General features: G+C 37.4%; 5 protein-coding genes across 8 annotated transcripts; all 5 read right to left on the bottom strand.

Annotated features, from left to right (window-relative positions):
* Positions 1 to 383: 383 nt before the first annotated feature.
* On the bottom strand, positions 384 to 4,278 carry LOC100244276 (uncharacterized). The gene is made up of 6 exons (XM_002283438.5): positions 3,972 to 4,278; positions 1,943 to 2,021; positions 1,788 to 1,850; positions 982 to 1,026; positions 841 to 897; positions 384 to 758 (listed from the first exon to the last, which is right to left on the bottom strand). Exons 1-6 carry the CDS (start codon positions 4,148 to 4,150, stop codon positions 666 to 668), a joined length of 516 nt encoding a protein of 171 aa, XP_002283474.1. The 5' UTR covers positions 4,151 to 4,278; the 3' UTR covers positions 384 to 665.
* A 1,530-nt stretch (positions 4,279 to 5,808) lies between these two features.
* Positions 5,809 to 8,057, bottom strand: LOC104881362 (putative pectinesterase/pectinesterase inhibitor 28). Its single transcript, XM_010661354.3, has 2 exons — positions 6,824 to 8,057; positions 5,809 to 6,727 (listed from the first exon to the last, which is right to left on the bottom strand). Exons 1-2 carry the CDS (start codon positions 7,857 to 7,859, stop codon positions 5,994 to 5,996), a joined length of 1,770 nt encoding a protein of 589 aa, XP_010659656.1. The 5' UTR covers positions 7,860 to 8,057; the 3' UTR covers positions 5,809 to 5,993.
* Positions 8,058 to 8,401: 344 nt separating this feature from the next.
* LOC104881361 (putative pectinesterase/pectinesterase inhibitor 22) lies at positions 8,402 to 10,937 on the bottom strand. The gene is made up of 2 exons (XM_010661353.3): positions 9,441 to 10,937; positions 8,402 to 9,362 (listed from the first exon to the last, which is right to left on the bottom strand). Exons 1-2 carry the CDS (start codon positions 10,483 to 10,485, stop codon positions 8,692 to 8,694), a joined length of 1,716 nt encoding a protein of 571 aa, XP_010659655.2. The 5' UTR covers positions 10,486 to 10,937; the 3' UTR covers positions 8,402 to 8,691.
* A 1,126-nt stretch (positions 10,938 to 12,063) lies between these two features.
* LOC100249393 (F-box/LRR-repeat protein 3) lies at positions 12,064 to 19,241 on the bottom strand. Its single transcript, XM_010661351.3, has 7 exons — positions 17,974 to 19,241; positions 16,925 to 17,050; positions 15,767 to 15,871; positions 15,287 to 15,686; positions 14,450 to 14,579; positions 14,063 to 14,357; positions 12,064 to 12,672 (listed from the first exon to the last, which is right to left on the bottom strand). Exons 1-7 carry the CDS (start codon positions 18,601 to 18,603, stop codon positions 12,427 to 12,429), a joined length of 1,932 nt encoding a protein of 643 aa, XP_010659653.1. The 5' UTR covers positions 18,604 to 19,241; the 3' UTR covers positions 12,064 to 12,426.
* Positions 19,242 to 20,794: 1,553 nt separating this feature from the next.
* LOC100266572 (glycine-rich domain-containing protein 2) lies at positions 20,795 to 26,444 on the bottom strand. Of its 4 annotated transcripts, none has more exons than XM_010661348.3 (8): positions 25,847 to 26,444; positions 25,637 to 25,751; positions 24,880 to 25,260; positions 24,324 to 24,593; positions 22,961 to 23,478; positions 22,716 to 22,840; positions 22,020 to 22,180; positions 20,795 to 21,918 (listed from the first exon to the last, which is right to left on the bottom strand). In XM_010661348.3, the coding sequence occupies exons 1-8, from the start codon at positions 26,122 to 26,124 to the stop codon at positions 21,373 to 21,375; spliced, it is 2,394 nt and encodes a 797-aa protein (XP_010659650.2). In that variant the 5' UTR covers positions 26,125 to 26,444; the 3' UTR covers positions 20,795 to 21,372. The 4 variants fall into 4 exon arrangements, with proteins under 4 accessions (XP_010659650.2, XP_010659649.2, XP_010659651.1 ...); XM_010661347.3 differs by having other exon boundaries at positions 20,795 to 21,921; XM_010661349.3 differs by lacking the exon at positions 25,847 to 26,444 and having other exon boundaries at positions 20,795 to 21,921; positions 24,880 to 25,274; positions 25,531 to 25,750.
* Positions 26,445 to 27,601: the final 1,157 nt, after the last annotated feature.

The following is a 27,601-nucleotide window of genomic DNA, read 5'->3' on the forward strand; positions in this document are numbered from 1 at the left end:
CACTGTTCATTCATCACCACTCTTCACAATGATACTAAAAAGATACCCTAGAAAAACCTGTGATTCAAAGCTTTGACTCTCTGCAATAATATTTGAAAAGATTGGTCGAATGGACCAGTTCATAGAGAGTCTGGGATCAACCATCTTCCCAGATCATTCAAAGCCCTGTAGGCATTCAATTTGGTAGTCAGGTTAAAAAAGCGAGGGCAAAAAATTATCAGCCGGTGGTAAGAGGACTCAAAAGGGCCTGTTCAAATATTCATTTCTTGATGATGGGGATGGAAATGTGGAGGGGTGAAAGCATTAAGCAGCCTAATAACTATTTCTAAGTTCCTAACCAAAGTAGATCATGGATATTACCTAAATTTAAATGCTCAAGGTCATTTGTATCTAATCAAATAGATTTCAATTAAGAGAGCACGTCGGTCCAATAAAATACACCATCACACCCATATATCAAGGGTTCTCATCATAGTTCTTACAAAAGCTCCAGCCTGTAAAAATATAATGTCTTGCATTTCTTGTAAACACATCATATGAATTCGACCCCATGGTCCATGCTCCCTGAGAAAGAATATTGGATGTTTAACATGGGACTTGGAAGCTGATCCAGTTCCTTCACTCACTACTCAATTCTATTGCATTGCCCTCAAGCTCCACATATATCAATCATAACTAGCATTCAAGAATTTCAGCAATTCGTTTCGTTTGTTTTCTGCTGCCTTATCTTCCTTTGACTTGTCAAGCTTCAATAGAATCTACAAATGAAGAATCAAAGACTAATAACTACCGCTGCCTATCATAATTAATGAAGGGGCTGTTGAAGGAGAGAGGGCATACCTTTTTGCCAGAGACAGCACTGCGGCGGACACTGTCATCTTTGCCACGCCCTAAAAACTGGTTGAAGTGAACAAGAAAATGAAACAAGTGGGTAAAAGTAGGTAAAAACTGCAATTATAAATCTTGGTGCACAAGACAAACCTTAGAAAGCTGTACAGGACTGCTGCTCCTCTCATCCTGCTCCTTCTATATATGGCTCCCATTTCCAGGAAAAATCCAACCAGAAACAACATCCAGGCAAGTCAACCAAGCGCCCAGTCGTCAGGTCACAGACCCCAGCTCCAATTTCAAAGAGCCAATCCATAAAGAGGAAGAAGATATTATAAGCCCCTCAGATATAGAAAAACAGAAACTGTATTTAACCCCAAACAACATTATGATTTTAATGTGTACCATAAAGCACCAAGGTGGTTTTGTGCAGAGTAAGGGATGTACCCACATGCAAAATAATATTTACTAGCTGACCAGATTGTTAGGCTATTATTTTTCTCCGACATTTTCTTTTAGTGGTCATTTTCATGATGAGTTTGACAAACCACATAGATGGTTACTGTTTTGAGCTGATTGTCAAAGACCTACATATTGATCCAAGGAAGCTCCCCACCCAAACATTTGTACATGACTGATGGAACTGATGTTTTCCCGAATGGCATCCTGATCATTACTGATCTTCTCATCAGATATCAAAACTGTTGTCTACAAGTTAAATTCTTTACACAATTAGAAGCTTTTCACCACAGATTTCCCAAGGTTAAACTACTGCAATGAGTTTTCAATTGATATTAGACCATTTGAACAGTATAGCTGTCTCACTATATATATATTAGATAGATTGATAGATAGGTAGATTGATTGATTCTAATAATGAACCATTAGCATATCGGGTAATCATATAAAAAGTTATGTTATGTGAAGGCAAAAATACTACAGAGAGAATAGTGGCTTACCTCTTTATCTTTTTGCTTATGACGTTTACGGTGGTGACTCTTGCTTCTTTCTTTTTCCTTATTCTAAAAAAGGAGAAGAAGAAAAAAGGGCAATGAAACTACACAGATAGACAAACAGGTAATATAAAAAGGAGAAAAGAAATCCAAACAAGCACCTTCTTGGGCCTGTCATTGTGCTTGCGTCTCTTCAAATGATTAGATGTTTCATGCTTACTGTCAGAAGAACTATCACTCCTAAGATCATAAATACACAGATGTTAGCAAGCTTCACATCCCCATTTTTTGGTCAATATTTAGCTAAGCAATAGAATTATGGAAGAATTGACTTCAAAATATTGGATAACTAGATTCCTAACATGGGTTAGATAATCCTACTTCTAATGGTTGGTAAGACCTTTTTGATTCAGTTACATGAGATTGTGGACATGGCCAGATTGTTTAGATACACAGAAATTAAATCAAGTTCAAACTATGAACATTGAAAACAATGTTGGGTAACACAAGAAAATTGGTGTTTCTGGTAACAAGACTAGCTGTATTTGTTACAGAGGTCAATCAGAGTGTTCAGGTTTACACAAAAAAATCAAATTATTTCAAACTAAGCATGTTGACAGACATGTTTTTAGGAATATGTGACAACAATAGAAATGCGAGATTGAATAAACAAATAAATGAGCTCTTAAGTGAAGATGAGTTTGGAACCATGGGTTCGAAAAGCCTAAAATAATGAATAACTTAACCACCTACCACTCTCCACATGGCCAAAGGAGCATGCAAACAAAAACAGTGAGCACTACTATAATATTGTCTTAGGTTCTTAATGAAATACAAGTGGTGAGCATTTGTCTTAGAAACATAAAATTTGATGAATGTAATAGATCATAAGAGCAGAACTCCCAAACCAATCCAAAAGGAGTATCTCTACATTATGACTGCAAATTTTATCCAATCCCCAATCCCTAACACAAATAAAATCCCATCCTCTTGTATTTCTTAGATGGAATCAAAAGCTAGTGCCATAAACACCCAGATTTTCAGACAATAACATTTATGAGCTTGAAATGACCATCACACAATTAAATTTCCTAAATTATGTTGAAGGCATAACCAAATAGGCACACACTCATATAAGCATGAATCTCATGAGATATAACAACCATTAAGTCCCAAACTAGAAAGATAAAACTTGATCTGTATGGTCATGCAAAACCCATAAGGATAAAACCCAAATCCCAAAAGAACAAATAAATTGGACAGAGGAAATAAGCATCCAACTCCCAGTTTATATTAAACCATCAATCATGAAGAAGGAAAAGTTTCAAAGAATGATTCTTTCAGGAACCATTAAGCAATAGTGGTCCACCAATACTACCAAGCAACTCATCATTAAGTCTCAAATTTAAATAATAAATCTGAATCTTGATCTAATTAAACTAATCAACAATACAACTGAAACCATTAATGCAAAAAAAATGTCTTCATAAGATTGAAATTATCTCGGCAATTGCACTATCAAACACACAAATGGGTTGTGCATGAACCCATCCAACAAAATATATGGGTGTCAAAGGCAGGCTTGCTAGAGTTTGGTTTATATTCCAGCTTAAATTCAGCTCAAATCATGAATATATATATATATATATATATATATATATATATATAATCGAAGGAGAACCTTCTACAATCCTAAAATGATCTCAGAAATTATGTAGCCCGGTTAGAGTGCATGATTGTTTGGCTCCATCAACACAACATACAATGCAAGATTCTAACTTTAATTTCTTTACTTTTTCCACGTTTTCTTGCAACACAAACAGGCATTAATTTTAAGAAACATCACAAGAATATTCAAATTATAGCACGAATTTTATATAATCATGCACACCAAACACAAGGAAAATAGATGAGCAAAAAAAAAAAAAAAACAGAAAATTGGGGCTTTGGAGGATCCTACAAATAATAGAAAAACCCAACATTGAAAATTCGAATCCAATTCTCTTTCTCTTTCTCTTTCTTTTTCTTCCACAAATTTTCTCAGAAACCAAACGGATCATCAATCCGTAAAACAAAAAAAACAAAAACCTCAAAGAGAATCGAAGAAATAACAAAGACCCGTACATCACAGATTGATAGAAAAACACATAAAAATTAACGAAATGAATATTTCAAGGTTTCTTGAAGGACCTGGAATAATCGATGGAGGAGGAGGATGAAGAATCGGAGTGCCGACGGCGACGCTTCGTGTGAGAGCGACTCTTCTTGCGGATCTTGAGGGCGTCATCTTTTTCTCGGCGATGAAGACGTCGGCGACGGTGGTCCCGGCGGGATGAGTCAGAGGACGAGGACGACGTCGATGCCGCCATAGAAAACGGGAGCGTTTGAGCTGCGCTTTGAGGCTCTCATCCAAAACTGGGATCCCTATACTGGAATCGAGATTTGAAACGTCGTCGTTTTGATGGTTCGCTTCAACATGTTGCCTAACCCAAGCTTAATTCAAGTATTGCTTTCAAATTTGGATTAAAATTGAGTTAATTTTAAATGAGTAAAAGTAAAAACTTTGGATTTGATCATATAAATGGAATTTACCAAGTTAAGAGTGCATTTGGCAATCATTTTAGGAAGTGTTTTTAGTTTTTCTAATTTTTAAAAGATAAAAAATTTTAATATTAAAAAAATTAAAAACATTTCTTAAAATTACATCCAAACATGTTCTAATTGAGTTATGAAATAAGGTAAAAATAAACTAAAATAATAATAATAATTAAATTTTACATCTATTTATCTAATCATTACATCAATTAGTTATCTAGGTTGAGATTGAGTGAGGAAAAGCCATCAAGAATATTAATAGTAGAGCAATAGGGTGCAATGAAAACAAATATAACTAATTGAAGTAAAGAATATTTACCTTACTTGAAAAGATGGAAGATGGGGAAATTCTACCAACAACATCAACCTCAACCACATCCAAATTGGTTCAATTCTTTAGCTTTTCATGTATAATTGATTGTTTTAAACATTTGTGATATTATAATGTTACATTGATTCAATCTATTTGCAACATTTATGATACAGTGATCTCATATTCTTGGATCAGGTTTTGAACATCTTATCTAAAAACCAATAGGTCCAATGAGGATGTATTAAACGTTTTATAGTATTTGAAATCACATCTCATAAGCATGTTCTAAGAGTTTGAATGACGCAACCTTAGGTTTAAAAGCAGTATTATTACATCCTAACATATACAACACTCCCATAACACAAATCCATAACAGTTGATTCATGATATTTATGAATCAAGATTTGATCATCTCATTTGAAAATCAATTGGTGTCCAACAAGGGTAAGTCAAATCCTTTGTGGAATTCAACATTATACCCTAGCTATTAGTCTATCATAAGAATCATCATTAAGGTGACTCGTCCTCGAGTTTAAGATCTTCATTATTGCACCCTATTATATAGCAATTCTGTTAGATGAAAAATGTGACAATTCATGTAGATATTATTTGCCTAAGGCTACTAACTTCATGCCCATAGAATGTCATCTTTGGAACTTCTTGGAGGTGACATGGCAAATCATGTTCAACCTATTACGTTGACATGTTGTCTTTGTCATAGCCAATATGATCCATGAGTTGTCAAACTTAGCATTTCTTTAGTTGAAGGCTACGTTTGAACTATGTGAGACACTATATTGATGCACTATCGCATATATATCATTAGATGAGTCGCTCCTCGTATATATCATAAACTTTTCTTACAATTTGGGACATCACAAAAAATATATGTTTTCTTTATGATCTTAAGATCAACATGATCTATACCTCCTTTGGTTTTTCTTAATCGTGATCCATCACGCCATGACCATGGTTTTAAAATATTAATTGAGGATGTAATAGGTGCGGTATCAAGGGTGATGAGCACAAGGCCTGTAAGGGGTGGTTTCTATGATTTCATGTAAGGCCATAACAAATTAAAGATCAATCCATGAACGTGAAAATTTCATAGGGAATTTTGTATGTACCTACATGGATCTCAAAAGGAAAATGATCACATTCCAATGCTTTCTATTCAATATATGATCTTTATAGTTTCTTTCTATATGTCTTTTGATAATGGAGGATGGTGAGTTTATCTTCAAACTTAGTAGTCGTTCACACACACAGAAGGAAGACGAAAAAGAGAACGTTACAAGCTCTCATCAAATCCTACCCTGAGACTTAGTAGTCACGTTCGAAAGGAGTGTGAATAAACCGGAGTTGTAGGGCACTCCTGTAGAAGGAATCCATCGATCACCCGATAGGAATCTTCCCGGCGCAAAGTCTATAGCGTGGGAAGGTTTGATCGTCTTGATTCCTCTCCATTTCACCCGGTCGTGTGTCTTTGCACCAGGGCCTCTATTTCTGAACTCTGTGTAGAAGCATGTCCTCAAAGCGAAATCCCCCGCCCATGGCAACCACCCAGAAGGCTGAATCAAATCTTCTATGTAAGATTCCATGATAATAGTCCTTGAGAACTCCTTCCATGGCCTCCCAAGGTATGACTTGAGTTCATTTCTGTATGGATAGTACTCAGGGTCTGCAGTGAAGGTCGAGTTCTGGATGATAATGGCGGATGGCTGGCGCCTCTCCTTCCTTCCCTGTGCGGTTACTATACATTGCTGATTGTCCAGTGGCTTCCTTACGACGAACGTGCAGTTTTGGAATATCACAGCTGCATCACCGAATATGAAATCGATAGTGCCTGAGATGGTGCAGTCGCGGTAGAACTGGCGCTTGGTGTGCGTGTAGAGCGTGTCTTGGTAGCCGTCCATTTGACAGTTGTAGAAGATTGACCTATCAGATTGAACCCGCAACGCTACAGCTTGATGCTTTGCTGCGCCTGCAGAATTCTCAAAACCGATACCCTTAGCGATGAAACCATCTCCGAGCACAGCTGCATCAAATTCATAGAGTCAGGTAAGGTAACAGTCCAACAGGCCAAGAATGTATATATATATTTATCAGACAGACTTATGCTAGGAAGGCATACCAACAGTGGCGGTTTTGAAGGTGGGTGTTCCATCAACGAAGTTTAAGCTTCCGGTGATCTTGGTCTTAGTTGGGCCATCGCCCACCATCATTAGATTGGTGAAGGTCTTATTTATCTGCACTTGTTCTTCGTAAATTCCTTTCTTGATGTACAATATGAAGGTTTGGTTGCTGAACTTGGGGAGCTGCCGAATGGCTTCGTTAATAGTCTTGAAATCCCCGCTCCCATCCTTGGCCACAGTCAGGTTAGGTTTGAGCTCGGAAACGTTAGCTTGAAGGAGTTTTCGGCCTTCAGAATGGCTCCAGTAGGGGAACTCATCATCTATGTGATTATCAGGATCTGCAGGGTCATCAGAAAGGAGGCGTCGGTTGAGGTTAGCGAGCTGTAAGTTGGAAAGGATGGAGGAGACTTCGCCGACAATGGCCAGGCCATTGCTGCTCAGCTCCATGGAGGTCTTCAAGATCTGCCTCATTTTCTCTCCAGCATCTCCTGTTGTGTTTTCAAAGCCATCCAAGCAAGTCTCTTGGTATGTGATGACAGCGCTGAGCCAAATCTTTATATCAGCAATTATGTTATCCATCTTGCTGTAATCAAAGTCACCCACTTGGTTAAATGATTTCTTGAGGTCATCAATGGCGTAATTCACCAGGTCCTCACAGTTCTGGAGGGCCTGTGATGCTCTTGGGTCCTTGTTGAGCTCCTGTAAGAGAGTTGAGTTCTTAGCAGCCGCAGAAAGGTGTTCCATGGCAGATGCAAAAGCTGCCTGAACAAGGTCTTTCGGGTCAGTTGTATTGCCTGCCTTGGACGTGAGGCTGTTTACACAAGCGTCCTTATAATCAGTGGGTTGGCAAATGGCCTGGATAGCTTTCATTGAAGAAGAAATCTCTTGTTTTTGGGCATTTCCGGAATCACTGGAGCTAGAGCTAACACTAGCAATCACGGCAATCACCATGGCCACCAGGAATATCGATGAAAAGCCAATAATGGCCAATTTCTTCTTCTTACCTCTATCATTATTGTAATAGTTTTGAGCCATATTCAATAACCCAGCAACTCTTTCAACACCCCAAGGGAGCAAAAAGAACAAGAAAAACCTCCCTGATCTTATTCTCTAATTCTTCAGAAATTCCCCTTTGAGGCAAAAGAGCTGCTCAACAGCTCAAATACAATCAGAAGAGGGTCTGCAGAACTGCAAAGCAAAACCTCTTCTATCTTCTTTGCTAGTTTGCCACCCCAATGCGGAGTGTAAGTCTCTAATTTTTATAGGGAATTTATTTATAAGAAGGAAGGTAGGAGAAGATGGAGTTGGTTATTTCAGTTATCAAACAAGAGGCTTGGAGGGAAAAGAGTGTCTCCACAAAACTATTAAAGGTTGGTTAAGTTACTCCAAACATAGCACATGCTTCTCATTCCAAAGACTACCTAAATTTTAGCCCTTAATTTACTCGATTTAGGCCTTTGAGATAAGTCTTGTTTGTTATCATTTAATGCCATTGAAGCCTGTAATTTTGAACTAATTCCGTACTAATACATTGATCACTGATGGGACATAGTTAAGATAAAATGAACGTATTGATGTTGAAGATGATAATTGTTTGTATTCTTGTAATATTAATTATTAGAAGGATATGTACTAATAACACGCTACAAAGCAATTCCAATACAAATAGAAGTTCTTGCACTTAGTTGTTCCACAGAAATCCTTAGAAAAATAGACACTTCACCCTCATTTCATATCCAATCTTACACCTACCATGCATCTGAAACTGACCTAATTTCACTCGAGGTACCACAAAATGTGTACCTCTGAAACAATACAAATATATATATGATCACAAATGTTGAAAAATTACAGGTTCATACATGACTTAATTCTTCAAACCTGCTGAGAATCTGACGCCAGTGGATGGCAGCCATGAAAGCCCATCAATGAACCGCCCAACGGTGAAGAAGTTAGCCACCGAAGTATCCTGAATTTTATGATAACCTGGCCATTGGACGCGGCCAGACAACAGTGCACCGGGGCCATAATTCCTATACTCACCATAGTACAATGTGCCTAAAGCAAAGTTCCCATTCCATTCTAGCCATCCTCTGGGCTGGACCAGGCTGCTCATGTAAGTATTCAAGAAAACAGTCCTTGAATACTGCTTCCATGGCCTCCCCAAGTAAGTTGGTTGAGTGGCATAGACATAGCTGTCTTGGATGGAGAATCCAGTGCTCTGGTCTGGGCTTTTCCGGCCTTGTGCGGTGATTGTGACCTTCTGTAGGGGCAATGGTTTTCGGGTGAAGATCTTGCAGTTCTGGAGGACTGCTGCACCATTCCCAAATATGAAGTCTATGGTGCCATGGATGTCACATTCACGGTAGAATTGGCGGAGGGAGTGGGCGTAAAGGGTGTCCTGGTAACCCTCCATGCTGCAGCGGTAGAACGCGGACTGATCAGAATCTACGCGCAGCGCAACACCCTGAAAGTTCTTTGGTCCGGCCGTGTTCCTAAAGGTTATGTCTCTAGCTATGAATCCCTTCCCAGACACAGCTGCAAGAAGAAAATTTAGAATTGGGATATGCATGCAATGAAAGGAAAACTGATAAAATAGCAGTTTAGCAGACTCACCAACAGTGGCAGTTCTGAAAGTGGTCCATCCTTGCATGAAATTTCGGTTTCCGGTGACCACAGTGGCTCCAATTCCATCCCCAACAATCATGATCTTGGTCTTTTTCTTCTTCATATCTATGTTCTCCTTGTAAACTCCCTTCTTCACGTATATGATATACCTCCTGTTGCTATAGCTTGGAGCTTCATAAATGGCCTGCGCAATTGATCGGTAATGACCGCTGCCATCCAGCGATACAATGGTGTCTACCCCCATTTGGTTTGGATGGGCAAGAAGAAGGTCTTTATCCCCGTCCGTCATCCATTTTGGGAAGTCCTGACTTGGGCTTTTTTCGGTACTATTTCGGGGAGGTTTAAAGGGCAAGCTATGGAGTTGAACATACATGGCTAGAACATTACTGATGAGCTGTGTGACTTGCTTCAGGCTTCCTCTGATGAAGCTCTCGATTCGACGGTCCGTGCCCTCGAAGCCTTCCAGGCATGTGTCTTGGTTACTCAGCGCAGCACTCAACCATGCCTTCAGGTTTCCTTCAGATTGAACATTCGTGGAACCAGCTCGAATACTCTTCATCTCCAGCAAGGACCAGGCCAGCTCTGAGACTGAAAAATCAAGCAGTTCCTTGCAGTCTTCAATGGCTATTTGTTCACGATAACTACTTGACAAAGCATTGAACCTGGTAACCATTTGAACGGCGATTCGGGCTTCATTGAGGGTGGTCTTGAGGGCGGCAGTCAGGATGGAACTGGGGCTGCGAGGCCCCATACTTTCAAGCTCATTGTGGATGCTGGAGACACATGAACTGTAGTTCTCCACTTTGGCGCAAGCTTGTATGATCAGGGCTTGAAGGGTCTGGTTTTGGTCTTTGGAGGAGGAGGCATGGGGGAGAGGTTCAAGGGTTTGGTTTTGGGCATTGAAGGAGGAGGCATGGGGGAGAGGTTCAAGGGTTTGGTTTTGTGCATTGAAGGAGGTTCCATGGGAGAGGGCTTCAAGGGAAGGTAAAAGGATTAGAATAAGAAAGAAATTGGCTGAATTGGCGAAGGCCATTGCTTAGCTATGAAATATGATGGACAACTAGAAAGGAAGAGATTTTCGGGGAGCCTTTTTAAAGAGAAAAACTCTTTGACATGTACAGATGGAAGGATTGTTTGTCCTGAAAGAAATACTTTTACCCACAGCAAAGCTCAAGTTATGCTTCCTTGGGAGCTTGGTTTCATATTCCTTTCTGCTCTGCTTCTTCTCCAAACTTTTGAGGGATTCCCTAATTGTACTCCACCAAAACCGAGACCAAGACCAATCAGTCTGCAACACAGCCATCTTATGCAGTATTCAATCAGGGTGATCAAAGTGTTTGTTGGGTTGGTTTGGAGGAGGTTAAGATTGATTCTTAATTGTGACTTGGGTTGGTGGCTAGATGCTTGTTTGTACGTGTCAAAAAGATTAAGCAAAACTTTACCCATAAATTCGATCAAATGCAAATAGTTTAGTCTTAATTAATCTACAATTATATAATGAAGAATTTACATAATAAGCATCAGATTTTTTCAGCCTCTGAACTCAAATTTCAAAGTGAGAAAACACAAAAGAAAAGGTGGAGTTTCATTGCCCATGGAAGTAATGTATCCAACTTTTACCTTTCCTTCAGGCCTTTTCATCTACCACAAGACTTTGATTCTCAGGAACCCTAAAAAGGGAAAAGAAAAAGATAGAATGCCAGTTTAGACCCCATAAGATTTTCAATCTTCTTTCTCAACCTTCATCACTTTCTCCCATAGAAAGTGAGTATACAGGATGTACAGGCTTTATACCAAGTTCCTAACTTGCCATTACATTTTCCTCTTTACATCTTTCATTCCAACCAAACTACCAGACAAAAGAAATTACCTTTCCAGCTTTCCTTCCAATTTTTGAATGAATCGACTTCAACTTCCTCACAACAGTTCCATCTCATTAGCATGAAAAAATACCTAATCTTCGACTCAACGGTTTAAGAGTCCATTTGACAATATTTTTAAAAAACAATTCAATCCTAAAAAATGTTTTTAAAGAAAAATAAAGTATTTAACAAAATTTAGAAAACACTTTTAAAAAATTAAAAAATCACTTGATAAGTGATCCTTAAAAAAACCATTTCTAGAAAAAACGCTTCTACTAAAAGCTCTTCAAAAAGAAACACTGTCTAAGATATTCTTCCCCGGCAACTAAAACTTCCAGTAAAATATAATGATCAGTGTTCTTTCAACTTTTACTATTAGACATTGAACATTTCAAAGTATGACATCCTAAAAGCCTATTCCCATGTGAAACCAGATTGATTCTTCTTAACTTACAGACTCAAAGAACCTAGTTCCAGGATGTGTGTCACCAACTCATCCAAGGACCACATGCCTTATGATGTATACCTGCTGATGTCAACCCTTCAACCTCAATTCTCAACTTAAATGTTCTAAGTTGGCCTTTGACCAACCATAAATGACAAATCAGGAGAAAGGAAAAAAGAAAAGCATTAAATCAAAAGATGAAAATCACTGATCTTTATATGCCTGCATTATACCATCTAGTGTTACTTCAGACAAACCCCAATGTTCACACTCCATCCAACTAAATATATATTTATATAGGATATAACACCTGCAAATTTCATTTATTTATTTTTTAAATAAAGTTCTTGCTCTACAGCTCAATTGAAATTTCTCTGAAAGTGCTATAAAATCCCATTGACAATGGGTGCTTCGGCTTGATAAAATATGATGCTTTGCTTTAAAATGTTTTCTGCAAAGACAAACATTTTCATCATGTTTCCCAAGCATATACATACTGTTACTACATCAAGTTTCACACAGTTTTCCAGGTTGCGTTGCGATTTCCATTTCCGTTCTCCAAAACAAGTAATCATGCTTTTCATGAAAGAACCATTGTTGCCTCCATCTACATCATGGCATCCCTGATGATTGGAGCTTTATTCGTGCGTATACATATGCGCAGATCCTAATCCCATCTAATTTGACAGCCTCTCTCCCTCAGGGTTTGAAGTAAGTCTGAGGAAAACAAAGAACTGAGAGAGGCGAGTAACTTAACCTTTTTCAATCGAATGCAAGAGGCCCTAAGTGCAAGCTCAAACCCGTCCACTGTCACATTGCTGAGGTGCACCAGTTTTGCATCCTGCAGGCGAGTCAGGTTCCCCATCACCATGCATAACCCCATATTTGATACAGTACAATTGCTCAGGTTTATCTGCAATCACAAATTAATTCAGTTTTTGTGCAAAACCATCTTCCAATGACAAAGTGGAAGGATGTCTGAGCAATTTTTACTAAGATGCCAAGAAACTTGAGTAACAATAACTCTAAAAAATTTTCAAGTCACGTGTTAAATAGTTATGAGACCATTAACCATTCAACAAAGCGACTCCCAAAAATGATGGTCATTTTGGAACATCCCAGATGAAGGAGATCCATGACAGCCAGCATTCTTTATTTTAATTTTCAGAGAATCCACCCCAAAACCTCAGATGATATGGGTCCACCCCTCTATCCTACACCACCTGAATACCAGGAGACCACTTGAACACCATAGAGACTTGAACTCAAAACCTCTGGTTCATTGCCAAAAGACACTACCGCTGAGCTACACTTTGGTGGCCAGCCTTCTCATCTTTGCTTCCAAATGTTAAGAATAACATTTAATGAAAAATAATAACAATGATACCAGCATAGGTGTTTCAACATTTTTTTTATCTTCCTAATGAAATAGAAACCCTTCAACAATGCCTTCCAAGTATCCACTTGCAAATGCCTTCAGAAATTGTGACGAGGACTAGAAATAAATCATAAAAACAATAACAAAATCATCCAGAGTCAAGTACCACATAGAAGAACTTTAAAAAATTAAAATAATTTCCTCTAATTTCCTCTGTACTATTGTCTATGTCATCTTTAAGAAGGTATTTTACACTTCGATATCACTTGGGGGAGGAGGGTATAATTCTATAATTATGAGACATTGATTTCAGAGATCTCTAATGCACAATAAACAACAATTCACTCCAGAAGGAGATAAAAGCTATCTTAGAGAATCATTTGCTACTCCAACTTGATACAATTTCTCTATTAATGGAAATATGTTGGGAAAAAAACTGCATCCAAGTAACACCCTTCAAAACACACAAACAAATCCATGTAAAGAAAAAAACAAATTCATGGTTTGGTATATTTATTTTTCAGCCCTATTTGGATTGACATCTTGAAAGATAAAAGCCTCTATACATATTTGGTTAATTTTAATAAAAAAGTGTCTTTGACTTTGAAAGGAATTTAATTCAGAAGTAACAACAATGTTGCTTCTCATGAAAGCTCCTTTGTAATTTATGTGGGAAACTATTTCATGTTTAATGAAACTTTCATAACCACCCAGTTTGACCTTCTGAAATTATGGCTTCAGCTTAAACAAATATCCATCCCAAAAGGACTACTTTGATTGTAGTTTCTTATTATAATGTAAAAGATATAGCAACATTTTATTTGACCAAAAACTTTGATTGTAGTTTCATATTATAATGTAAAAGATATAGAAACATTTTATTTGACAAAATTTCATATTCCAATTTAATAATAGTAAGCCAAACCTGTCGTAAATTCCGTGAGTAGTAGGCAAGAGCCCAAAATCCAGAATCCTTGATTTTCTGGCAATGTTTCAAGTCCAATTCTGCGAGTCGCATGCATCCAGCTGCAACTGCTGTCAAACCAGTGCTTGTAATTTTCACAAGCCCCCGCAACTCTAGGTCGGAAAGGTCTTTCAACTGGCTTATATACTCCATTCCTGTGTCAGTAACCTCACTGCAGTATGACAAGTTAAGCTTCTCCAACTTCTTGCAACCACTTGATAAAGCAGCTAATTCATCATTACCAATGCTGTTACAGCTGCAAAAGTAAAACCAAAACATCTTTTCTAGTAATCATTTTGACAAAAATGTTCTTAATACCGATCATCTTGATTCATGGGAATAAATTACCGGTATAGATCAAGTTCACGGAGCTTTTTGCAGTTAGAAGCAATATAGAACAATCCCTTATCTGATATGTTTGCACAAAGACCCAATTTTAAGCATGTCAGTTCTGAACATCTGGACAAATACTCCAGTCCTGCAGAAGAGAAATTGACCACATTCAAATCACTTAAACAGAATTAAAAAGTTTAGAAACCAAAAGTAATACCAAAATTAATCAAAGATTACAGGAACAAATTTGAAAGAAAACAGCAAAAATGAAATTGGACAATTTCAAATCACTTGAGCAGAATTAAAAAGTTCAGAAACCAAAAGTGATGCCAAAATTAATCAAAGGTTCCAGGGACAAATTTGCAAGAAAACAGCAAAAATGAAATTGGACAATTTCAAATCACTTGAGCAGAATTAAAAAGTTCAGAAACCAAAAGTGATACCAAAATTAATCAAAGCTTCCAGGGACAAATTTGAAAGAAAATAGCAAAAATGAAATTGGACAATTTCAAATCACTTGAGCAGAATTAAAAAGTTCAGGAACCAAAAGTAATACCAAAATTAATCAAAGATTACAGGAACAAATTTGAAAGAAAACAGAAAAAATGATGTAGGATAAAAGTCATAGTAATGAATACCTAAAAGGAAAATATGTTGCAAATACATGCAATACTACCTATGATTTGCTAACCAACAAAATAAAGTTGTAAATGACGATAATGCCACCGAAACTTTTAAACTCTACCTTAAAGGAAAATATGTTGCAAATACATGCAATACTACCTACGATTTGCTAACCAACAAAATAAAGTTGTAAATGATGATAATGCCACCGAAACTTTTAAACTCTACCTCTGTCATTAACACCAGAACAGTCTGTAAGATCAAGCTCCTCAAGCAGCAAGCAACATGATCCAAGCTGATCAAGACTTTTTTCAGTGATCAAATTACATGACTCTAACTTCAGACACAAGAGGTTCCTACAAGAGTCAGCTACAGCTAAAATTGCTGCATCAGTGATGAAACAGCAACATGTTAGATTGACAATCTTCAAATTTAGACAGCCAGATACCAGCTGCATAATGCCCAAGTCAGTCACCCCCATGCATTTACTCAACCCTATTTCAACCAAACATTTGCAATTGGCGCTGATGATTTGGAAGCTAAAGTCAGAAACTCGAGCCCCATCAACTTTTATTGAGTTAAGATCCTTCATGTCTTTCAACTGGCGAAAAAACATTTTAGAAAGTTCCTGCAGAAGCAAAATGGTACAAGTTCAGGAGCCACCTAACTTAATACTTCGATCACCAAATCACCAAAAAATTTACCCACCGGAAAAGAGTATCCTGCATTGAGCTGCTGGAGATCACTATGTCCTCTAATTAGAGAAATTAAGCCAGATGAACTCACACCATCGCACCTCGATACATCTATTACCTGGAAACCATAAAAATTCAACAATCTATGTAAAGTTAATGTACAATTTCATACACAAAAAAATCTAATCACAGATTCTTTTGAAGATCTGGATTTGCAGATGCAAGGGAGAATAAAAAAATTTTTCCTTTTTGTTTTGATTGCCAACTAGTTGAGCTAGTCAGATAACAAAACCATTCATATTAAAAGGCGAAACATTACTAAGCTGGTTAACTGATGTTAACAGATTGAACCTTGGAAAACTTTACTCTTGCTTCCTTGCCCCCTTTTTCTCTCTTTACTCAGTGTATGCACTGGTAACAATTCTAATTTTTTTCTTCTCATAAATTTTTACTGAGCATATCAGTGTTCTGACTACCTAGCAATTAATTGTTAGGCAACAATCCAATAGAACATTGAACCTTTGCACACCTTCAAGAAATTGATGGAAGCCACAAACACCCACTTCCCCAGCCAGCCTAGGCATATCTTGCTGACAATGTCTTGAATTAAAAGAATGAAATTGAATTTTCAAAAATAGTCTTCTATTTTTCATCTTCTCTAAAATTTTGGAACGGGGAGGAGTGACAGAACAAAAGGCTGTCAGCCACTTTAAACTTCTTAACATTTTGAGAAAAAAACCGTTTTGGAATATAAAATTTAAATTGGAATCTAAACTTTCAGAAAACTTGGAAAACATCATATCATAAATACAAGTTTCATTTGCCAAAATTGGATGAAAAGTGGGCAGTAGTGCAAATTCAATCTGCAGAGAATCAGGAAAACAAAGTCATTTTCTAATTTTTGGTTTTTACCACTTTCAATTGTAGAACAAGACATTGGTTTGATTTTGTTGGAGTGAAATTTCATCAGATTATCCCAGGGCAATCTTTTGAAACTTGTAAAACAAAGAACAGAACAAGAACGATAAACTTAACCTGCTTGATCTTTATCAAAGGAAAGATCAAACGCACATTTTCACCAGAACCATTGTATGGATTTTATATTTGGACCCCAATAAATGAACAGAAAGTAAAGAAATGAAACAATTTTATTTATGAGAAAAGAAATTACCAGGAGAGAAGGGCATCCATTGCCAAGAAAATGTAAACCAAGGTCACCCACTAAAGAGCATCCCGACATAGCCAAACCCTCCAGCTTTTGTAGAGAAGCAATTGAACGTAGAGACTCACTTGTCACCTGAAAATTAGCATAGACGTCAATTTTCACATAAAACAGATAAAACCATGCTTGGTTTGTAATATAAGTTATAGTATGTCATTCTCTGTTTTGTTGCCAAGAAATCGGAAGAAAAGAAAAGAGAACAAAATTTTCAAAGGTTCCTTTCTGTTGCTGTTCAGATCCTGAAACCTCTTTTTTTCCTTATTGCTTTCCTCAGGTCCCAAACAATGTAAAACCCAATACACAAAATCTTATTTCTTTTTCTCTACCCACAAGCATTTCTCAGCCACTGAATGGAGATTCAAAATTCTAATCTCCCTTTTTTCCTCAATATTCTTAGCAACCCAATGAAGCACAGCTTTCAGGCTCAAAATTATTTTCTGAATAAGCAAAGCAGGACAAGAATGAAAATTATAATGCAATGACACAATATTCTCGGCAACCCAATGAAGCACAAGCTTTCAGGTTCAAAATTTCTCTTCAAATTTTCTGAACAGCCAAAGCAGGTCAACAATGAAAATTATAATGTAACAACTCGCTCTAGGCCAAAAAGCCTCCATGGCTTTAAAATGCATCTTCGAGGTTAAGAAGAGTCCATACATACCCCATAATTTCTTATATTTTCATACATTTCCCTCAACTGAATGGAGAACAAAAATCACACTTCAAAATTTTCAATTTTCTTTTCATTTTCCCACATTTCCTCATCAACCAAATGGAGCACTTCTTTTATTTTCCTAGGCTTTCTCATCAACCAAAAGGAACACAACATTCAAAATTCTAGTTTTTTCCCCTTTTCTACCGAATCATATTCAGAATTCAAACTCCTTTCCTTTCCCACATTTTCTCAGTAACCAAACGCAACACCAGTCAAAATATTCTATACTCGAGAGCACAACAAAGTAGAGATACAGGAGAAGAGACACGAGCGAAACAGAAACCTGAAGATAGGAAATATCGAGAAACTTCAAATTCGAACACTTCTTCACCAGAAGATCGATTCCCAAATCTGTGAGCTCCATACACCACTTCAAACTCAATCTCTGCAACTTATTGCATCCAACGGCTATCGTTGCGAGCCCAACGTCCGTCACACCCAAGCACTTGTCCAGCTTCAGCTCCCTCAGCCCCACGGCGCAAGATAGCGCCGAGGCCTCTCTATCTCCGAACCCACAACAGTACGACATATCAACAGCCTCCAAGCTCGGACACGAACGAGTCAGCAACTCCAACCCGGCAGATTTCAACCCAGTGGCCCGACTCAGCACCAGCCTCCTCAGCCCCCGTGTCCAGCACACCGAGCCACGACCGAGCAGAATCGCCACCATCGCGTCGTTGATCCGAGGACAGACGGAGAGGTCCAGGCTCTCCATGTTCCTGCATTTCTGCAACAAACCCGGGAGGAACTCAGTGCGGAGGACCCTGAGCGAGGTCCGACACGCTGAGTCGACTCGAAGGAAGTCGCGGCAGACGAGTCGCCAAGTCTTCCGATCCAACTCGGAGCTCAGCTTGCTGCGGATCCGTGCAAGTATGTCGTCGGACAAGATACATAGAATGGAGGGAGACGCCATTGGAGGGTTTAAAAACGAGGTTTTGGGGCTCTGGGTCAGGTGAAACCGTGAGCGATTTCAGGGTTTTGGAGATCTGGGTTCCGTGAATCTTTAGGTGATTTTTGAGATTTAGATTAGGTGGGGACGAAGAGGAAGAGAAGGCGGAGATGGAGGGGTTGGGGGCTGACTGTGAACAGGATGTGGGATGATCCTAAATGGGGATTTGGGATCGGATTCATTGTTTCGGAGGCCGGTTGATGGGGGATGAGACCGAAATATCGGGCCTTGTTCAAAACTCAGAGCTTGACCTTGTAGAGAGTGACAGTATGCAGTCTCGTGGAAAGAGAGAAAGGGAAACTATTCAGTGTGGACATCTCCCACTGATTTACCAAGAGTTAACCAATAATGGTTTGCCACGTCATAGAGCTTTCTTTGCAAAAAACAACAAGATGTAAAACTTAATGTAAAAAGAGAAGAAAGCTAATATGATTAAAGAATAATTCAGGAATTCATAGACCTTAAAATGAATTGCAGACGTGGCAAACTACTATTGGTTCAGACTGTGAAGTCGGAGAGCCCCGCATCACCGAATCGTTACTCAGAGCTGCATGCTTAGTCGATTGAAAATAACAAAAATACCCCCACTTGTCGTGCAATCATTTCAGTACATGCAGGAAGTCCAAGGGCATGGTAGAAATTAAACCGAGGAATTTATTTGCTGCGGTCATGCATAAGGAGAAGAATATACACAACAAAGCAAGTCCGTGACGATAAAGAGTACGGCTATCCTACGGTGGAGAAGAGTAGGATGATGAAAGTGGGGCCCGGAAGGGGGTACACAATGAGAGTACACTGTACAGAGCCGTTCGCGGATGTGTACTGCAACTTCTAGGAAAGTCCAGACTCCAGAGTCCTGCCCACCAGTGTACGACACCGTTTTGGGCCCCACCAATATCCTATTCCATTCTGTACTAAGAATCGTGAAAAAGTTAGAACGTCGACGGGCATTTGTAGATATTTTATTTCTTTTTAGAGCGCTTTTGTTAAATTAAATAATTTTAAAAAAATTGTTAATTTTAAAATAAATGTATTAAAGGAGAAATCAGTGCACGCTTGAAAGTTGTTTTTAAAAATTAAAAAAAGATATAATAATTTTTTATTCTTAAAAATATAAATAAATATTTTTAAAAAATATTTGTTTATTTTCAATTATTTTTATTTTTTAAGATTGGATTTAAAAATTAATTATATAAATATTTGATAAGAATTGAAAATAAAAATATAGAATTTTTAAACATATTTTTATTTTATAAAATAATTTTCAAAAATTATTATTTAGAATTTTTTTTAAAACATTTTTCAAACAAAGTCTAAGCGATAGCATTTAGCAATTTAATTTTTTAGAAATATAAATATAGGAAAATATAAAACCCAAATTTGAAAGTTATAACTATATATTCTTAAAAGTGGTATTTAATAACAATTTTTTATGACATATAATCAATACTTTATATAAAATAGATATAGATGGCGCTAGATCTATTGATGTTAAAAATAAAAATATTGCACAAAGAATAATTTTTGATAATATATCAAAAATCAATTGATGTTAACGGAAGATATATTAAATCTTTTATAGTTATGATGTCACATCATTTGAGTAACGATTTAAGAATGAATGCAGTATGGTATAGCTTGACAAGAACCATTAGACTCGATCTTATATCAAGATAAGTGCAAAACTTAAGTACAACAAAATCCGACGGCATTGACGTCAAATCTTCTTGTAAACGACGCTTGCATAAAATATACGATTGATTATAAAATAATAAAATACATTCAACTCTCTCTAGAATCGTGAGAATTTGTCATAAAACTCCTTGTTTATAACAACTTGTTCATAATTTAAGTCTCCTCCCAAATCTCCTCTAGGGTTTGCCCTAAGTCGTCCCATCCAAGACACTTGATGGAGAATTTTGAAATTGTTGAATTACCTAAAATTTGAAGTAGTGGTTAATTTAAGTAATTAAACATGTTAAATATTTTGGTACAACACTTAAAAATACTATTTGTTAAAATTAAAACTAATTTAAATTAATAAGTTAAGAAACCATTTTTTTCCCTTAATAAAGAATACTAAAGAGGTTTAACCTCAAGACATCAGATAAGGGTATGTATGATAATACATAATACATGTCTGAGATATCGTGGATTCAAATTCTAACAATTTAAGCTTTTAGAAAAATTGGTAATTTTGTATACAACGTGGTCTATATTGAGGTCTCTCAATCTACTTACAAAAACATTCAAGTGAATTAGCTTTCATAAACAGTAGGTGAAACCAAAAAAACAAGTGATTTCTCCTAATTCCTCTTCTAGATGCTGTGGTAAGAAAAAGAGTACAAACCCAAGTTTTGTCTGTGGATGAAAGATCAAAACACAAACCAAATTTTCTAAGTCATGTTTCTGCAGTAGACCTTGGAAGCACCTGTTTGAGATCCTCCTCTGTGTGTCCAACTCTCTCAATTTGCTGTGAAAACCAATGTCAAATACACTAGGAATGAAGTTAAAAGTTTCTTGTTCTACTAGGTTGAACCAAATATGCAGCTACTCCAATCCAGATCGAGGCGTTTTTCCCAGGAAACTGATCAAACCAACCAAAAAATGAAGATGGAGTATGTGCTGGTACAGTTTGATGAATGGTCACATACTGAAAAGATCAAAATTATGAGCAACTGCTCAACATTGTGCAGGATTGAGTGTGCTGATACAGACATGGTGTCTTCTTGGTCAGGCAATGATCCCCCGCTTGTATAACTTATCACCGCCTTCCACTGGTGAATATGTGAAGGCCGGTTGCTTAGTGAAATTATCTGTTCCATTTGAGGCTGCTGTCACTGCCATGGCATTCCAATGCCAGGGTTGAAGATGAGGCAAAGAGATGTCTGAAGAACACGAAGGATGAAGTACTACGGATCCCCAATCTCTGGTTCCTTGCTTTGCTTCTTTCAATCTCCTTCTGATCAACAAGCTTCCCACGTCTTCTTTTCGCATCTCAGACACACTTTTGAGTATTGAAATACATAGGAGCAGTGCTAGAACTGCATCTTCTTCTGGCAACAATTCTACCACCAAGAGCTTCCAATTCAAGAGGGCAGTTGCTCTTCCAGTTGGGTTCTCCTCTGTGAACCGAACAAGTGTCACAAACCCTTCATCATCATCATCATCTTCCTCATCCACCTCTTGCCCATTGTTCATGTTTTGTTTGGCTTTCTCTTTCTGGGAATTGAATTTCTTTGCTTGGTACTGCATTTTCCTTCCTTTCAACAACTTCACCTGCTATTTTCAGTTGGGCTTTAATCAAATCCATTGGCTCCATCATGGATTAAAAAAGTCAAGTTTTTTCATAGAAAAGAAAATCAAAATCTCCTCCTTACCAATGAATCAGGACATGTTTGATTTTGTAAACTAAAATTGAGGCCTGCTGTTGATGACGATAAGTCCCAATGTATAGTCAGTTCATCTCCAGTGGAAAAACACCATGCTGATTTCTGATGGTCTGGGGGTTCTTTTGGTGTTGCTGTTCCTACCACTTTCTCTGTACTAGATGGTGAATGCAACCAAATGAAAAAACAACAGAAAGAGCTGAGAATCTGATCCCATAGAGGTGGATAGAAGCTAATAGCACCATAGTTACAAGAAACAAAATGCAGAGAAATGCTTTAAAAGATAAACAAAATAATCTTCCCAATATCCTCATGACACTTGCTCTGTTTGCTTGCCGAGGAAGAATAGGAAAAGAAAAGAAATCAAATTTATGCACCTTATTTGTATCATATATAAGCTAAAAACAAAAACTTGGAATCAACTGCACCAAATGCAAGTATTTTGCTTAATTGAGGTGAATTTGCACATTTTAGAAACAAAAGCATCATGAAAAATAAGATTGTAAATTCATTTTGGTCTAATTTTTCCCTATATTTCTCGGCAACCAACACAGCAGGTTCTTTGCAAAATTTCCAATTTCTATCATAAACATCACATCCTGTGCCTGCTTCCCAAATGGGTAACTATGATAGCATTGATATGATATTCCATCATGACTAACAAAATAAAAAATTTTGACAACATACCAGGAAGTCTACCAATGGTACCAGCAAGATAAGACCAAGAACCTTCACGTATCTCTATAATCCGATCCTCCCTTTTCACTGCTGATGGAGTTTCACCCCCTCTCCTCCAAAATCCTCCAGCCACTCTACCATTTTTATCAAAAACTTGAGTCAAGAAGATTATATGCAGTCAGATCACTCATGTAAGGGAATAAAAAAAATGTCCTTCCTTGACAGAGTGAAAATAAAATGCAGTGGAAATTTACCGCATTCGAACCACGAAACACTCTCTCCCTGCATGATCCAAAACAGTCCGAGACAACCACCTACCTTCTTGAGGCCGATAACTGTTCATCCTTAGGACCACATCTGATATCATGGCCCCTGAATCATCAGTGACCCTATCTGGCACACATTTGAACAAGTATGGTGCTTGGGCTGGTGGAGTTATTGAAACAACAACTCTCACTTGTTCATCAACTTTACTCTCTAATGTAAGGGAAGGTGAACGTAGTAAGTCATTCCAAAGAACTGCTACCATGTCTTTGGAGCTACTTCCTTTTAAACAGCGGCCACCACAGAGACGGAGGTCAAGCACAACTCCTTTGGTTCCAAACTCACAGTAGAGATGCCAAGTTTTTTCCCATGAATCTGAGGAGAAACTGGAGAAGGGTTTATCCATCTTGAGCTCCCTGTGACATCTTACTACTCGGAGACGTAAGAACTTCTTTTTCATATCTTCTTGCATTACCTTCATTGGGTTAAGCCTCACATGCACACAGACCTGTGACCAGGCAACATAACACAACCCATTAGATGGATCTAACTGTTTTAAGGCCAGCTTGAAGTGCTTCCTGTTCAGTCTTGTGCAGCTATTCACTAAAATTGCACTATGAAAGCACGAAGGAAAAGGATTCTGCTTCAGCTACCAATTGGTCTCACTCAGTGGATTAAATGCATTGAAAGCTTCATTTTAAGTGTCACCCACTTCAGTTCTATCAAGTCTGTAAGTGCAGCCATCAAATAAAACTTCTGTTTAGTAGATACGATCTTTTAAGGAAATCCATTAATTAGTGGCCCCTGATATTTTCCTTTATGTGAACAAGACATGACTTTTGGGAACAAGTGAACTGCAGTCAAGTCAATCCAACTCAAAAGAAAATGAGTAGGCATTCTAACAACAATCTCGAATTATGCCCAGAATGTCAAATTTCCTACATCATTTATCAAGTAAATAAAATTTTGTTTTACATACAATTGAAAATTTTCATCATCCTAATACTCAAATGTAAAGTTCAATTCTCCCATTAATTCTGCAATTCACAAATGAATTTAGATGGTTCAAGCATGACAATATACTATGCTTTTCCAGGAAAGTTTCTCTAATGTGCATGAAGCTACTATTTAGTACCCTTTAGCAGATTGAGACCCAGAAAATGCACTTTAACAAAGTCTTGACTGGGTAATATACCTCTAAACCAAACCCTAACCACCCCAGCCCTTCAAACACAGGTCTGTACAGGGCAAATTTTTGGTTGTGGATGTGGCCGTCGGCCTGGGCCAGGCCATTGTGCAGCTGAATGCAAAGTCTAAAAACAATAGCAACTAAACTTGCAAGTTCCAACTAACCTCAAGTAAGAACCTAGGCATCATTGACTTGTATTTAGTGTTGACATCACAGTCGGACACCTCCCAGTAAACTGGTGGCTTGACTGAAACAACCTCTCCCAAATCCATGGCCACTTGCCCACCTGCTTTCTCGTATGGTTGATTGTATATGCTCTCCCACAGTTTTCTGGTTGCTTCCAGCTCTTCTTCCTTCACCTTCTCCCACACCCCCACCACCTTCCTATTAATATCCTCAATCTCCATGTCTCCAGCATATACTGTCGGGTAACTCTGATTCATTCAAAGCAAAAATTGGGTTAACGAGTGTGAGCAAACAGAAAACCAAAAAGTTAAAAAATGAGAAAAAAATTTCCATACTATTCATCATATGCCTTACTATACTGCAACAAAAAGGGAATAAATCCATCATTTGCAAGGTCCCCATTTTGCAAAAGAGGACTTTAATATCAAATTCAAACAAATAGTACCATGACAAATGAAATTTGTTATAAGCCGCATTAATTGAAAGTCAGACAGAAGAAAAAAAGGAGAGGAAATAATGAAGAAAAGAATCCACCTGATGGGTCAGCCACAGGAGTGAAATATCTGCAGCAAGCACCAACCGGGGACACCCATCTCCAAATCTCTGCAAAATACAGAGAAACCCCTTGTATCTTTCTCTTGCTGCAATTAAATAAACCAATTCAGACATGTATGGCTCCGAAAACTTGGAATACAGAAGTCTCTGTTTCTTCACTTCAATCAGAAGATCCTCGTTTCTAGCATCTGGGTATTGGGAATCTGAATCCAACTCATTCTCAAAAGGCTCGGTTGGGTATCTTTGGACCCAAATTCCCCTGCACCTCATCACTGCATACTCCTCATTCTCTTCATCGAAAATGGCTGGTTTTCCAATAATTTTCGAGAACCTTGACTCGCAGTATCGCCGGTAACTGACCTGAAAACGGGTTCCTGTCAACTTCTACATATATTATTACCCAACCAAAATTTCAAACATTCTGTTTGGCAGCAAGGAAGGGAAAAGAAAATCTAGACTCACAGCATGCGGGTAACTGACTGAAAATTGGGTTACGTGTATCACCTAACCAAAGTTTAACATTCCGCTTGGCAGCTATGAAAAGAAAATAAAAGAAAATTTGGGACTTCGGAGCTAAGTTTTCTGCTGTTTTGCGATCTGAACAATGAAAAAAGGTGAAATCCCACTAACCCAAATGGTAAGACGATACTAAGAAGAGTAAAGTTCCATTTTCTTTTCCCATATTTTCTCAGCAACCAAACAGAGCTTTCTCCCCTGAAAATCAACCAAAGCTCACCGGGTTCAAGGTGTGGCAGTACCAAACCCACTGAACATCAACTGGAGGAAGAATCACGGGAGGCGTTGACCCCACCGTAAGATCAGAAATCAACGGCATCCACAGCTCATCATACCTGCAAAAAAAAGTCCCCACAAAGCTTCACGATTCAATGCAACGCCAACCATACGATCAGATTACTAAATGAGGAGGAGTGGAGAAGTGGGGGACCTTCTGATGGACTCGAGCAGAGTGGATTCCTGGTGAAGCCACTCCGACTCGGCCACCGCTCTCAGGAAGGCTATGTGACGTCTGGCGGCGGCGACGAGATCGATGCTGATGCGTACCGGGAGCTCATCGTCCGATAATTCGGTGGGGGTCGTGGGCCCCGTATCGGCCGAAACACCGATACTGTTGGGAGTTGCAGACATTGGTGGAGAGACAGAGGGAGAGGAGTCACAGAAATTGATGGCTCCCAAACATGGCCTTCCTCCTCTTTGAGAACGCATGCACCTTCATTTTTTATTAGTTTTTTTAAAAAAAATTTACGTACACGCATTGTTGTTGCCAAGAAAATCATATTTTAAAAATATTTTTATTAAAAATAAGAATAATTTTAATATCTTTTAAAAGTTTTAATCAAATAAAATTTTGTTTTTTTAATTGCAATCCTATAAAATGGATTGATTCGACCTAATCCGAACGATGTTTTGACGGGTTTAGACAAACCTTTTCAATACTTGAGTTAAGTTCAAATTAAGTTTTTTTCAATTCAAATTCAATTTAGATCGGGTTCATATTAAGATTTAAACAATTCAAATCTAATCCGAATTCAACTTGAGTTTAGAAAAAAAATGATACATGATGTTTCATTATTATTATTATTTTTGGTACATGTTGATGTCAACTTGAAATTATGAACAGGTTGAAGGAAAATTGAACAAAAAGACTCAGACATGGACCATGTAAAAAGTGTGAAGAAAGAAAAGAATATGGGATATTAGGATGTTGAAACTTGGAAGGTAGCTTTCAGGTGGAGTTGTTGGAAGCTACAACTGGACGAGCTGGACGAGCCTTGGATGACAAATTCCACTGGCTTTAATAATTTCATGGTGAGGTGTAACTTGTAAGGCCCACTATCAGATGTGGGCCCTTCATGGTGTGGACTCCCATGTTCTCATTCTCCTTTTTCACTTTTTTTATTATCCAAAAAATATGTTCGCCACGTCAGATAAGGGATAATATTGTTTTCTAGATACCCAAGGTTAATGCATGTTTTTTTTTTTATTAAAAACAACATAATTCATTATCTTCTATAAAAATTATGGATACTTTAATATTAAATGTTTTAATAATTAATATAAAATATTACAATCACTTTCACTTAAAGACAATATGCTCGTCATATTATATGAAATTATAGTGTCAACAAACAAACAATCGAATAACTAAAAAAATAATTTTTTTCATCAAAATTAGAAATAATAATTTTTTTTTCTTTTATATAAGATGTGTTGAAGAGTGTTTTAAATTCTTAATTAATATATTTTTTTTATAAAGAATGTATATATAAATATTTTAGATCATGAATGAAAAAATCATGAGATGAAAATAAGGTTATAAAAATTATATAAGATAAATAAAGATATGAGAAAAAATAATTGACATTGTAGAATGAGAAGCTTGTGGTTTAAATATAAAAACTGAGAAAATATAAGATGTTTGGATAATCTTATTTGGTTTTTGTCTTTGATAATATTCTTTATAATATAATAGAATAATTATTTCTCGTTTATGGATGTAGACACGCTTGATCGAATCATCTTTGTATGAATCGTTTATTATTCACATTAATATTAGAGATTGATTCAAATATCATTTGTAACGAGTTGTTGATAATATTTACTTTATAAGATTTTAATATCGTATAAATAAAAAAATAAAAATCATATAAATCCTATGCTAAGGTTAATAACCGACATGGTC

The sequence above is a fragment of the Vitis vinifera genome, chromosome 14 (genome assembly GCF_030704535.1).
Source record: "Vitis vinifera cultivar Pinot Noir 40024 chromosome 14, ASM3070453v1".
NCBI classification, from domain to species: Eukaryota; Viridiplantae; Streptophyta; class Magnoliopsida; order Vitales; family Vitaceae; genus Vitis; species Vitis vinifera.